Source organism: Syngnathus scovelli, chromosome 9 (assembly GCF_024217435.2).
Source record: "Syngnathus scovelli strain Florida chromosome 9, RoL_Ssco_1.2, whole genome shotgun sequence".
In the NCBI taxonomy this organism is placed as follows: Eukaryota; Metazoa; Chordata; class Actinopteri; order Syngnathiformes; family Syngnathidae; genus Syngnathus; species Syngnathus scovelli.
Genome location: NC_090855.1, coordinates 2,136,846 through 2,150,927, shown reverse-complemented (window position 1 = coordinate 2,150,927; position 14,082 = coordinate 2,136,846). Strand labels below are relative to the sequence as shown.

Here is a 14,082-nt window from a genome sequence, read left to right as displayed (position 1 = left end):
GCTAACGTCAAGGTCGAGCAGTCCGTTGAATGAACACGGTATTTCATTGTGTAGCGCTGATTTTTAAGTGATTGTTGTATGGGTCTTTACTGCAAAAAAAAAAATCCCAGCACCCAACAGTGCCGCGCGGTAATGCTGCTAGCTCGCTGCTAGCTTGCTGCTAGCTCACTGCTAGCTCGCCCAACAGCACTACCAAGAGTGGCCCAGATGACTTTGACAGCTCACGTTATCTTTTTAATAATTTAAAATGAAAATCTCCGACAGTAAGTACATTCCAAACATACACAATACTTTTTAAAAAAAGTTGTGTTTTATTTGTGGTCACTCCATGACGTATTTTCATAGGGTGCGTCCGGAATGCAATTAACAACTATTAACTGGAGCGGTTATGTCTTGACTTGTCGGCTGTTATCCTCGCTGACTCGCCGTGTTTCGCGGCGTCAAGCCCCTCGGGAAGAGTCGACCTTTTGATACAGACGAACGACAGCCGTCTTCTTATTTGCTGCGAAAGCAGCTCGGCCTCATTCACTTCTCGTTGGTTAGCCGTTGTTTTCCTCGCGGCCTCCATTTTATGTCAAAGCTCGTAAACGTTGCCGGGTGGTCAACTCACGCTCCGGCCAGAAGGTTTGGAGTGTAAAAAGATGAATCCCCCCTCCAGGCTGGATCTTTTATCACTTGAGTTCGGTCATTTCGGATTTAATAGACATCTTTTACTGTGGAGGGAAAAAAAAATCTTTATCGCGCTTGTCGCGTCGCTCGCTCATTTATAACTAAATTCCCAAATAAGTGCTTTGTGATTAGAAAGTGAGCAAACACAAAGAAGTGGTACAAACTCATCAAGATTTTTTCAAACTTTGGACCTTTATTGTGTTTGGCCTTAGTAGAGGTCAGAACTCTCAGATGAATAGATGGAGTTAGAATATATTGTTGGGATGGATAAATAAATAGCTATATTTATGTACACGCTTTTAAATCCTGCACCAGGCAGCATTTGAGTAAAACTCAATTGGACCTTCGAATAAATAGAAGCAATGTGGAAAAAACTGCATTCAATTAAAATTCGAAAAAGTCTGCGCTTGTATATTGAGCTAGCCCCCAATTTTACCTTTTAATATCCAAAGTGACTTTAAAAAAATAAAAACCACTGCAGCCAAGGCCGGTGTGAACTTTTTCATCTTAATGAAAAGAGCTGCATTTTCTTTTCTCCCGATCAAAGATAGAAATCACCAAAGATTATTTGATTTTCACACCACACTGACATTAATTTCACGATACCGTGAAAACATCTGCTTTAAAAATATGTCACAAGGGTTCACTGCCCGTGTTATAGATTGTGATTTAAAAAAAAAAAAAAAAAAAAATTGCACTGCAAACAGGGTTGCTGCAAACTGCATGTTAGCGTGGCATTATGGGAAGTCTGGCATGCTTCTAGAGTAGATTAAAGCAGTCAGGATAGAGAGGGGGCGCCCTCAGGGGGTCCTCTGAGAATGTATTCATGACAGCAGCCCTAAAAGCCATTGGAAGCCATTCATCGCTTGATGGGACTCAATATTGCCTTTTGCTTTCGGAGCTCACATTGTCTCCCTCGAGCGGCGTCCACTCTTGGATTCATTCCGACCGCCTGGTAAAAAAAAAAAAACGTATTAACGAGGAGCAGATAAGCAAATAATATCCTCCTGCATTTTTTTTTCCCTCCCTTCAACTACCAAAAACAATTAGCCGGTTAACAAGAAGAACGAGGAGCTGCCGATTCCTGTCCGGCGCGTCCAGTCCAACCTGGAAAAACAAACGTTCTGACAAATGGACGTGGAACGCACGCACGCACATCTGGACGGTCAGGAAGGGGAAAAAGAAAACAAATGAGGAACGCTGAGCCAAGCTGTTATTAATTACAAGATGATGAGGAGGATGATGGGGAAGGCCCTGGAACGAGAACGGATGACAAATCAGCCGCCGCCTAAGCCGGTCGGCGGGAATCCCAGGAGTTAAAACTCCAAGATGTATACGCTGTGAGAGACACTCAAACTTGAACACACATAAATGGCGGCTCCTCAAAACGGGAATTTCACACATCCATCATCACGCCGCTTGTTTTTCTTTCAAATGTAAAGTTGACTTGTCAGCGCATCATACATCACATTTATACCACAAAAAAAGCTAACATTTCAACAGGGGTGTGTAGACTTTTGATACCCATTATATTCTATCTTTCTAAGAAGACAAAAACAAGTGAGCTCATTGTTGCCGTGCTAGTTTCCAAGCCATCAAGGCGGATTCGGGTCAGTGAGCTTGACAAACGACCGGCGGTGGCGTGGCGCTGACCCACAGGTCCAGTCAGGCCTATTAGGGCCCGGTCAGGTCCGAACGGATAATGTCGCTGGCCCGACTTGTCATTAATTCCCGTTCTTTTATCAATATCTAATTATCTGATCTGTCTGCAGATGCGCAGCCCCAAGATGAAGCCCGCAGTAGAAGTCCTTAAATGGCCGATAAAGCCACGCGGCAGAGATGAAATCCGTGCTCCAGTGGCCACCGCGTTTTCTTCAGATCATCATCATCAGGTGTGGTCCTTATGGGATGTTATTAATTTACATTAGGTACCTGGTTGGGGAGATAAAGATGCAAGCCAAATATGTTCCGGCTGTGAATATTTGATCTATTTTTCTCATTTCGCACACGGGATTTTTATCGGTGTACACATTCGGAAATATCGTTGCGTCAAATGTGCCCACAAAGCATGGACACCTTTTTAATCACCCCAGAAGTTAGAAGTAACAAATTACTTAAATACAAATAGTTTGTCAAAATGAAGAATACCGCAAAAGAGAATTTCCAAAAAGTGAACGGATTAAAGGCTTTTCAATTAATTTCAACCCTAACTCTCGCCTTGGTTTATGTCCTCTTTTGGGTTAAGTACAGTTAAGTTATTTTTCCTAATTTCTTGCTATTATCTTAAATTGTGTTTTTTATTCATGATTTTTATTTGCTAGTTTTCTTTATTACAAAAAAATAAATAGTGCTACTTTTCAGGAGGCTGGAATGGATTCATGACATTTCAATTTATTTCAATAATCAAAATTGATTCGAGACATTTGATACGTGGACATTCTAACCTTCGCAAATGACTCTCACATGTCCTACTTGTGAGGTGTTTGGGTTATAAACACTTGACAAACTGATTTCACCGATACCACTCGCTGCTTTTTACACCGCTTGTTGTAAAAAAAAAAAAAAAAAAAAAAAAAAACGTGTTTATCATCACTGCTCCTTCACGCTCAGATTATTGTGGAAGAGATAAGCAACGCTCCGATAACACAGACAATAAAAGTCTGGAGCAGGAAGCAACTCAAATGTTTGCTTATTCCTTTGACATTCCAACGTTTTTTGTTGTACTGCAACTCCACATTCCCAATCCTCCATAGGGGGTTTTAAAATATAAATAACACGTCCAAACAACCTATAAACACATCACATTTGGTCGGAGACTGCAAGAGTTTTTATAGGGGTCACTGGCGTTGGCCATGTTGTGGAAATTTGTCGAAAATTCAATCTCCAAAGATGGTTTCGCTTAAATAACCTAAAATTTGGTTGGTATGTCTGTTATGATTAGACCCACAAAAAAAAAAAGGAAGCAGGAAATGTGGTATTTTAGTGTGAAGCAGATAATTGAGCTCGTCTAATATCTGGAAAATGAAGGCCCAGTTTTACTTGGCTACGTAAAATTGGGGAGGCATGTCGATCATGAGTAGACCCACAAAAAAAAATCGAAATAAGCTTTGCCTAAAAAGATTTACAAAGTCTGCCATTTTGGTTTGAAACAGCCATTTTGGGTCCCTTTGGCCATTTTTAGAAGTTCTTCAATGTCTTGAAACTTTTATTTTATCCAGTTGCCACCAAATTTTAATCTAATTTAAATCTCGAGATTTTTTATTGTGGGCACAATGTGGTAGTGAAATTTGATGAGTTGCAAAAAAACGGGAAATTCTAATCAGCTCCTCAAGGTCTGCTCTTGACTCGTGACTCCTGATATTTGGATTTCTTCAAACTGCATACTCGCTCATTTTTTTGTCTTGACTTTGTGTCACATCTTGGGTTGAAGCTTTAATCACTATTTGTGGATGACTCACTTACTGATGGCGGGTATATTTGTCAAATTTTCCGTGCTGAGACCTCATTCAAGATGGCTGAAAAGGAACAGAGGAAGTTTTTTTTTTTTTTTTTCCAACAGAGAACAAATAAAATAGCACACAATCCCACGTTCTCATATTCCTCGCTGATCAAATTCAAGTCGTGACTTTTTTATCAACACCAAGCGAAATGACTCCTGCTTCTCTCGTATCTCGGCAGTTCCTTCATCCGCTAAGGATAATTTCTCCTCTATTGATTTGTTCTTTTTCACATTATTTCTCGGGTTGGAGGTGAGAGGGGGGACTCGACCGTCTCCAAATGGGAAGATGATTTATTTCTTGAAAGAACAAGAAGGGCAGAATGTTCCGCGGGGTGGCACTCGTTACACCGGGGAGCTTGTAAAGGGACTTTTTCCTCTTTTGTGCTACGATTTGATTGGTGCTTTTCTATGATCATGCGGAACACGCTATGTTTCATGCTACGGTATATTGCAGTTTTTTTTTTTATGGGTTTTTACAGTACACAGGCAAATCCGGATTTCGAGTTGTGTATTTTGCTCTGTACCGAAAAATATGCAGACTTTTTCATCAATGCTAATTTAAAATAGCCTGGCATTTCCGCGTACATATTAGCATTAAGCTAGCAATGTGTTGAAATGAAATTCTCTTTTATGTGTCAGTCATAAAAATACTCTTTAATAAATGACAAAGAGCTTGAAGCGAGCACACTTGACCTCTTAATTGGAGAAGTGCGCAAGCGAGCGACTTTTCTGCTTTTTTCTTTCGTCAAAGCGTTGGCACACAATAGCGCTAAGAATTCTTAGACAAAACCGATAGTCTCACATTTCTTAACAGCCAGCGTTTGAGAACTGGTACAAAGGAATATAGTGCTTATTGAACAGTGCGTTTCAGGAAATCTAATTGTCTATATTGTGTTTATTGTTATATGGTCTCTCGAGGATTTTAATACAAACACGCAAAGCTGACAAAAGGCAGGAAGACGACATTTACATCTTCACTTGAGGCTGTCGGTTGTCTACTCAGTATTTCTTGTAAAAGTTCAACATTTGCATAAAACAACAAAAACGATGAGATCAAATAATTGTCAAGTCTAGACAATTTTACCCCGACGCTGTTTTGCACACGTCAACGGCAGACATAAACAATGTTATTTTTTTCTCTCTATATGCCAATGCGAAACAAAATTAGCTTTCATTATTGAAACAATGATTGACTTGAAGTTCTCGGATTTCACCATTGTTGATTAAATACATTGCCGCACTGATGACTGTCACATTTTATGTCGCGGCTAATTTCTTGAACGTTTTATGAAAAAACAAACCGTGGTTTGTGCTCTTGTCCTATAGAGTGTCTTCGTGTGTTTCTGCTGGAGTTAAGTGGCTGGAATGCGCTAAACTGGAGTCACGCTGCGTTCACAACAGTTGACGGGAAATTACATTTATCCCCCCCACTTGGATCCTTTGCTCCCCCGCTAAGTCGCCGCGGCGCTGCAGCGACGGACAATACCGACCGCTAATCAAAGTAAAGGGTCAACGTTGAGGTTATTGAAAAGCGTGAACTGGTCATTTAAGGTGTTTAGTGCGTGTTTACGAGCTGGCAAGTCAAGTGGATTTCATATCGTTTAGTTTCAGTCTGGGAATTGACTTCATTTTTAAAATATTGCCTTGTGCATCCAAAGGACTGGAAACATAAGAAACAAGTATTCGACTGAGCATACTCGCCGAGGAATCTTTTTGCCTGGATGAACATTCGCCCCGAGGGCATTCGATTATTAGGCGGGTGGTCGGGTCTAACGCTGATGTTATCAGAGCTGAACAAGCTCAGCGTGAGATTCACCAGGCTGCCCAAAGACAAGCTCCTGAACTTCAACGACAAGAATAAAAAAGACGAGACACGACAGGATGACTTCATCCATCTCGCTCAAAAACACCTCCTAGCCTCTGTTTTTTATTTATTTTTATTATTATTTTTTATTGATTATTTTTTATTTATTTTTAAATACAAAGTATTTTTTCTTTCAGTTGTGGCCACTGGCTAATTTAGTTTTTAATCATGAAGTTAATTGAAGCTACACTAGTAAGACAAAGTTTTGATAGCATTAAAGTTGTGCTATGCTAGCTACTTTAGCGGCCTGCTCTTAAACACCATTACAAAGCTACGTCCAACTCTCCTGATTGTTTTTTTTTCGTGTCCCTGTCAGGCAGTACAATATTCCAGACAAACGAGGCGTCCCGCTCCAAAGTATTTCCATCACCGGCAAGACGACGGTGATGAGGTCTCCTGGGCAAACAAGATGGAATTGCGCGGGTCCGCTAATGGATTGTGGAGTGCCATGTCTCCGGAGCGCTGCCAGGTAACTGTTCTCATTTTACCTTTTGCCTCCAAATGAATACAACTCCTGCTTAGATACATTTCAAGAAGTATCAAAACATAATAAGTTATTTATTACATATATATGCAATCCCTTAAAATCGAAAAGAAACTTCCGAAGGGCGTATCGAACATAAATAGGATCCATTAGCAGTACATCCATTTGATGTAAATATTCATTAAATAATATACGCAGATGTGCATTTTTTTTTTTCCCATGAGGCTTTGCAATCTGCAAAGGGACACGAGGGGGGGGGGGGGGAGTGACAAATGAACGAGGCGCGGCGTTGTCAGCTCCGATTTGTCAGGTGAGAGCTGAGCAGTCGTCCTGTACGTCCAGCAGGCAGGAAACACTTGTACCCAACACGCATCGCGTGATTCATAATCGCAGAACGGCAACACGAAAAAAAGAGGGGGACGAAAAAATGAAAGATGTACGACCCTGAAAATTTTTTCTTTCAAATATTCTGCTGGTACGACAGCACCGTGAGCGCGCATCTAATTAAAATCTCCGACAATGTGATTTAGTTGGCATAATAATAGTATTTATTGTCATTTAAGTGGTGAAGTGTGTTCAGACTTTGTTCTCTCATCACTTCACTTTTTTTTTTTTCTTTTCTGGCGCTCCAAAAGGGGGGTGAGAATTAAAAAAAAAAAAAAAAAACAAAGTTCAGCTTTATTTGCTTTGCTTGTTGAGCTTTAACCAGGCAATATGATTATTTCCACCGGGCGTGCAGCTGTGTTTGTCTAACCAAAACTCCAATCTGTGTTGGAGATATTGCGTCTGGCGTGGGAATAGGAATCAAATCAGGTAGGGGAGGGGCGGGGCGGGGGGGGGGCTTTATTTACACCCGCACGCTTATTTGGAATGTTTGTTTCACGGTACAAATGACAGCAGGGAGAATGAAATAGTGAGGTCGTTTCATACATGAAATGGGAAACACGAGTGGGAATATTAAATTGACTTGATTAACACGTGTATGCATAATAGTCCGTTTTGAACATAACAGTCGTAAATCATACCGATAGTTATAAGTCTACACACCCTTGTTGGATTGCAGGTCTTTGTGATATAAAAAAAATTCATATGACCCAAAAAACACATCTGCAATAGGGAATTTTAATGTAAATCAAGTGTGATATTGTGGTTGCATAAGTGTACACACCCTCTTCTGTGGGCTGTGGCTGCCTCAATCACACTCAAACTCATGTTAAATGAGTGGGCTCCATTTAAAGTGCCTCCAATTATAATGAAGTTTACATCTTCTAGGATTTTTTTTTTTTTTTATCTAGTATGGCCCACGGGCCATACTTTGCCCACCCCTATTGTGTTGTGAGCCAAAATTTGAGATTCGAGCCGGTGCTACCATTCAACTGGAGTGAAGAAAAAAAAACAAAAAAACTAGCAATTACGGTACTTAATTTCATTGGATGTGGGCAAGGAGAACTATCTGTTTTCCCGAGGAAATTTCCTGGAAACCAGCTGAACTTCCTGGGAATTTTCCACCTCCTTGTCTCCACCCATTCCCTAAGTGGCAAGTATGGAATGATCCGGGGGTCATCTGTAAGTAGTCGAGGGGGGTGAAAAGATCCGTCAGGCAACAAACGGCTTGGTCTGACCTTGGCGGCGGTCACTGCTAAACGGCAGGAGGAGGGGAAAATAGCTCCAGTGGAGCGGCGGGATTTATGTGGGTGACAAGTTCTTTACGAGCATTACGCCGAAGATGATGGCAGTCGGTGGTCCCCGTAAATAACCCGACGCTTACATATTTTAGTGACTTTTTGATTTATCACATAAGCGTCATTGTTGCAGCTACGAAGCCAGAACTGAATTGGAAACGGACACTAAATTTAAACCAAAATGGCCGACGGCTCGGGATTCACAGCGTAGGTTTCCGTATTGATTTTTTTGCACATCATGATGAACATACGCGACCGATTTCGTATCAATCAGATGTATTTGTGGTAGAGGTTAATAGTGTGGTACTCTCTGGGACTCATCAAATTTTATTTCCAAAAATATACGTACTTAAAATTTTACTTGACCTCGTCGAAGCCCCACAAAATCATTTCATGCCTTGGGCCAAAATCCATCTAAAAAATAAACGGTTTTAAAAATTTGTTTGAAAAGTCAGCGTTTGCCAGACAAACGTGTTTGCTTGTTCACAGCGTGAGACACCGGAGGAGCAAATGAGGATGGATTTTTTTTCAGACAGAATGATTTAGCACACTTAGGTTGGACTTGATTTAAAAATCAATCTTTGCTCCAGTAAGACGTCCCTCATCTCTTTTCTCTCGTGTGGATCAAGTATCAGCGTGAAACAATTTGTTCCTCTTACTGCTACTCTGCAAACATTATTCGATTTTCCCTCTTATTGACCGTTCAGCGTTTCAATTTAGCTTTGACTTTCGAGGGAAGAAAAAGTAAAATCATTATTTTCATAAAACTGTCATTTTCACTAAGTCCTGATTAAAAAAAAATCTAAACAGCATCAAAAATCCAACAATTTATCAATAATAAAATTTAAAGATGTGAATCTATTATTTGTCAAATAAAAATTTTAATGTGTTTATATAGTTTATAGTCATTTATCTAATTAAATGACTAGTTTGAAATAACCAGTTTTTTGTAAATAGTGTAAAACATTAATGAGCAAATAAATAGTATTTAATATTGATTAAAAACGTATGAATAGAGTATAATTGATATAATTGCTAATGATTATTATTCAATGTCCTACAATTGAAAATGTTCAAGTTGAAAGCAGAAAAGCCCTCCTTACCACCAGGGGGTGTGTGACCTGGACGTGTTCCGCAAAGTTTTCTGGGCTCCCTCACAAAGCGGCTTTTTTGTAAACGTACACCAGCAAACATTTGCTGCGGTTTCATCGCAGCAGGATTAGCGAGCCGCGGAGGATTTAATGCATCAGGTTGCCGGGATGGCACGTTTGAGTCGGTTCACTCAAGGACTCGGAAAATGATGTTCCCAAACAATGGAGCTGGCGAACTACCACACTCAGCTTTTAGTGGGATGGCGCTGACTAGAGAGATTAGCTCACTGCAGGGGGGGCCGCGTTTGCGTTGCCATCAAAGGCTGGATTTACATAGCTCAAGTCACACAATTCGGATTTTTGTGCTCGACAGGGATATGCAAGAAGCAGATGGAATCTCCGATTTGAATCAGACCTTTTCCGAAATAGATAGAAATCAGAAATTGAATTAATCTGCCAATGAGGCAGTATCATCTAGTGGAAATGCACAAGTACATTAGCATAGCGGTTTAGCTGCTACTAGCTAGCCAAGTACATTAGCACAGCGGTTTAGCTGCTATTAGCTAGCCAAGTAGCTAGCTAGGAGCCAGTCAAGGCTTCTTCATGAACAACTCCAAAATAAAAAAAAAAATCCCTCATGTAATGTACCTCTATCAAAATAAGCAGTTTGAAATCTCCGGATTTTGTGTTGATTATTTTAAGGTCCACTCTCCATTTCATTTCATCCGGACGGCGTTCTTCCACACCAAACCGGTCCAAGCATGCCTTTTGTGGACTTTGTTTTGGAACAGAAAAGGAACTTCCCCAAAGCAGTGCCATAAATTCGGAATCGCAAATCCAAAAGGCCGTCATCCAAGCCCTGATCCTGATTGATTGATTCATGGATTAAGAGCCGTGTCTTGATCCTTTTTTTGCCTCTTTGATGATTTGACAGTTTTGGCTGGCGTCTGTTCTCGTCGGCACAGCCTTTTTGGACTCGTCCTCTGATGATGATGTCACTTCTCGTTCAGTGGGAACGCCAGACATCGGGATTTCATTTGAAATCCAAAATGCAAGTCAGATGATCAGCCACGTGGGCTTCCATTCCACACGAGGTGGCAGAAGTGCAGACAGTAAGTTTTGTAATCAAAGACGCCGATAAAAATAGACGTACTGATTCGATTATTTAAGTAAAAAAAAAAAATTTGTTTTGTGGTTTTATTTGATAAAATCTCATTAGAAAAAATCAATTTTTTTGTATTTCTGAGCTTTGCTCAACTCAAAATCAGAAAGTACAGTAGCTACATTATGAAATGTGTTTGTTTACTTCACGCAGCTGCCCTCCAACTAACCACCCATCCAACCACGCCTCCTCCACGAGACTCCCCAAGCTCCCTTCCACAAAAGAGACAGCGGGGCCCAGAGGACTTAATTTGTCCCCGCACACTTTGTCCCCGGCCGGCTCCAGTGGAAGCCGTTTCCAGCGTGTAGCCGGTGACATTCCAACGCTAATGCCTGCCTTGGCTTTCCGCGTAACAAGAGTCAGATGATTGGCTGAGTCACAGCGGATCACGTAGAGCCTGTCCTTCGTCTTAATCCGCTCTCCGGTGGCCTGGAGTTGGCTTCGCCGCCGGTTACGAGTTGGACAAAACCACAGTTTACTCTCGCCGTTCCTCGTAAAAAGCACAGTTGTTTAGTCAGATGCCATCTGCTGCGGACTTGATTTAACGCCACTGTTGTTTTTTTGCTGAGCGTTGAGGAAGGAGGTCACCGGGGAACACAGCAGTGACCAATTACTGTCAAACCAAGGGAGGGGGGGGGGGGGACGCTCGCACGCCGACTCGATGGAAGTCGGATTGTCGATTATCAAAGTACTAAAGCTGGGGTGGGAATGGCAATTTTGTTGCCAATGATAACCATGATATCACCACGCAAGCGTTACGCGATAATCGATATTGGAAGGAAAAGCTCCAAGGTTGTCTGCAACCCTCGGCGCCTGAATGAAGTCACAGTCTTGTGAAAATTCATATTTATGCGTTTATATTGTAATATTTTCCCAATTCATTTTTTGTTGCTTCTGAAAAAACAACGTGACAACAAAATGACCGCCTTCATTTAAAAATACGACAACACCCCACGCCACCTTTTGTTTCCACTTTTCTAATCAGCACCGAGGCCGTTCCAATTATCCCAAATGTTTTCAAAGCGATGAATTTCCAACAAGATGGTCTCGCCCGGGTAGCTAATAATAATAACACCAACAATGATAATATGCATCTCCCCACGCTGCTCATCTTCCAAAATTTGAATTTCCAAAAGAGAGCGTCACATGACTCTTCATCACTTTGAGGCTTTTTATGAAAACCTCAAGTGGTTTCATGCGCTCGCTAATTAAAAGTTCACAAAATGGCGGGGGGTATAAAAGCCATTCTAAACGGATCTTGTTGTCATTCCCCGCACAAGTCGTCTCCTCGCAATCTCCTTCTTCCTCGTTATCAGTCCCAGCAGCCCGTCAAGCAGAACGCGGGCCGAGTGGACGAGCGCAGGTATCGATCTCCGGGGGGGAAGGCGCGATCGCTGCAGTCTAACGAGCAACAAATTAGAATCAAAAGCGTTTGCCGCCGACACAAAAGACGATCGAGTGAAGCGGCGGCCCAGACAAAAGGTGGAATCAAACATGAGGGAGATTATCACCACCTTTTTAAGTCAGCAGCTTTGATTGACTTCACACGCCGCCGCCATTACAGAAAAAAAAAAAAAAAAACACTCGCCGGGAGTCTAATAGAACTTAACGGCTCCTTTGATATTTATTTATCGTCACAAGGGCACATTTGAAACCCGTGTTTGTATTTTAATCTACATTATTTTGATCTGATGAATTGGAGGCAGATTTGTGTCAGCGAGAAGGTAAATCCATTTGCTTTTAATCTGCTTCTAATCACGTCGTTTAAACATAAGCACGGCGAGAGCTGTTTATAATCTGCCGAAAGCTTTAAAAACGACGAGTTGGCGCAAGGTAACGCCAAACATTTTTGCTTCAATATACCTCGTTTACATCGTGTTCTCCGACCGATGAGCGTTTGAAGGACCACCTGCTAGCAATCACGTCCGTCGGCCGGGACTCTGCGACTTAGTCCGCTGTCTGCTTCCATTTACTCCGAAGAGTTGAAAAAAAAAGGGGGAGGAGGATATTTTGATCCTCCCAGCTATGAAAAACATAAAACAAGAAGGGTCAAAAGTTTGTGGAGTTTGACAAACTGCTAATATATTTTTTTTTCTGCTTCAATCTCACAGCAACTGGTTTCCTGCCCCGGCGGAGTCGCTATCTCCCTGCATTAATAACGTCCTCAGCTGCCTCGGTCCCAGATGACTCCCAGCTGTAAATGGAAACAGCCAGAATAGTTTGGAGATGCTGCCACTTGTTCCAGTCTTCCTCCAGTCGCTCCCGGCTTGGAGGCCCCCAGGTACGAGCGCTTATCTGGCCGCCCGCTGATAAGAAACACGTGGAGGGGAAGCGGTGGGAAGTCTAAGTGGGGAGTCTGGGGGAGGGGAGGGGGGGGGTGCATGTTAGAAAAAGTTGGAGATGCTCCAGAGAAAAGTCCTTGCAATCACGGGTCACCAAAAAAACACTTAACACGAACGCAATGTTAAGCATCAGATGTGCACTATAAAAAAAATGACGACGTAGAAATTTTGGCACCTCAACTCTCAATATATGTGACAACACGAAATTGAAATTGCATCAAACTAGTCCTGAATGTCTCTTGCCAAGACTTGCACGGGAGACTCCCTTACGCAAGGCTTTGCCAAATCTTGTAAAATTCCTGCCAAATTACACAAGATTTTATTATTTTAATATCCACGTATTGCGAGATTTTTACGAAATCATATGACTTGACCAGCTAAATCATGTTCGATGTCCTCGAATCACACAAAATTTGATTTATGCAACTCTTACGCAACTTCCGGAAACATCTCGCGAGACCTTCTCTAAATCACGCAAGACTTAATTATTTTAGAAACGTCAGTATCATGTGAGACTTGTTATGATCGAATCATACAAGACCTTTACCAAATTTTGCGAGAATTTTGACAAATTCTCATGAGAAAGAAATCATGTGAGAGTTCCGAAGGTTTCACAAGATTAGCGCCAAATTTTTTAAGAATTCTGCTGATTCAGTTCTTCAAATATTCAAAGGCTTCAAGCTAATTATGTGAGATTTATGTCATATCCCCCCCCCCGTGCCGTCTGCACGAGCGCGTTCCCCCCGTGACGGGCGCTTGATAAATCTCACGCAAACGTGAAGCGACACGCCGGGGACGTTCTCGAGAGGCGAAGCAAGTCGCAGCTCTCGCTCAGCCTTACATCATTTTGTACGCCGGCCAACTCATCAGTTCGGACAAGTTAACACAAACGCACCTGCCTGAGAACAAGCGCTGGCACAAATGTATGCCAAGAAATGTTCTCATGCGCACCAGCAAAAAAGGTTTTCCGTTTAAAACAATTTTTCCACTAAGATCAGCGTTTAATGATAGGCTTGCGCAGAAACCGATTTTGCACGGAAAACAATTTTCAGGAATGTTGACGCTCGTCGTAGCGCTGAGCTAATTGGATGATGATTATTCCAATGTAGTATTTCTTTTTGTAAATATAAGTGATTTTTTTTTATTCTTGGTACTCCAAACAGATTTTGACCAGCATCTTGCAATAAATTGTTTTGGACATAAGAGGTTCTACTCGAGATTCACAAAGCATAAAAGCGGCCACACGATTGCGGCAATTTTTCCCTCCCAGAATGATTGTGTTAACATGA

The 14,082-nt window shown here is 41.7% G+C and overlaps 1 protein-coding gene and 1 long non-coding RNA gene across 7 annotated transcripts in view; one reads left to right on the top strand and one right to left on the bottom strand.

The window, feature by feature from the left end:
• LOC125974848 (uncharacterized) lies at nucleotides 1-12,708 on the bottom strand. The gene is made up of 4 exons (XR_007483744.1): nucleotides 12,561-12,708; nucleotides 12,315-12,474; nucleotides 1,576-1,621; nucleotides 1-713 (listed from the first exon to the last, which is right to left on the bottom strand). It is a non-coding gene; the product is annotated as an uncharacterized lncRNA (long non-coding RNA).
• Nucleotides 12,586-14,082, top strand: part of znf385d (zinc finger protein 385D) — a 32,523-nt gene continuing 31,026 nt past the window's right edge. For 4 of the 6 annotated variants that reach the window (XM_049729680.1, XM_049729679.1, XM_049729678.1 and 1 more), the window contains exon 1: nucleotides 12,586-12,732. In XM_049729680.1, the coding sequence (XP_049585637.1) occupies nucleotides 12,678-12,732 (55 nt within the window). In that variant the 5' untranslated portion in view covers nucleotides 12,586-12,677. The remainder of the gene's footprint in view (nucleotides 12,733-14,082) is intronic. The other 2 variants (XM_049729682.1, XM_049729681.2) reach the window with 1 other exon arrangement.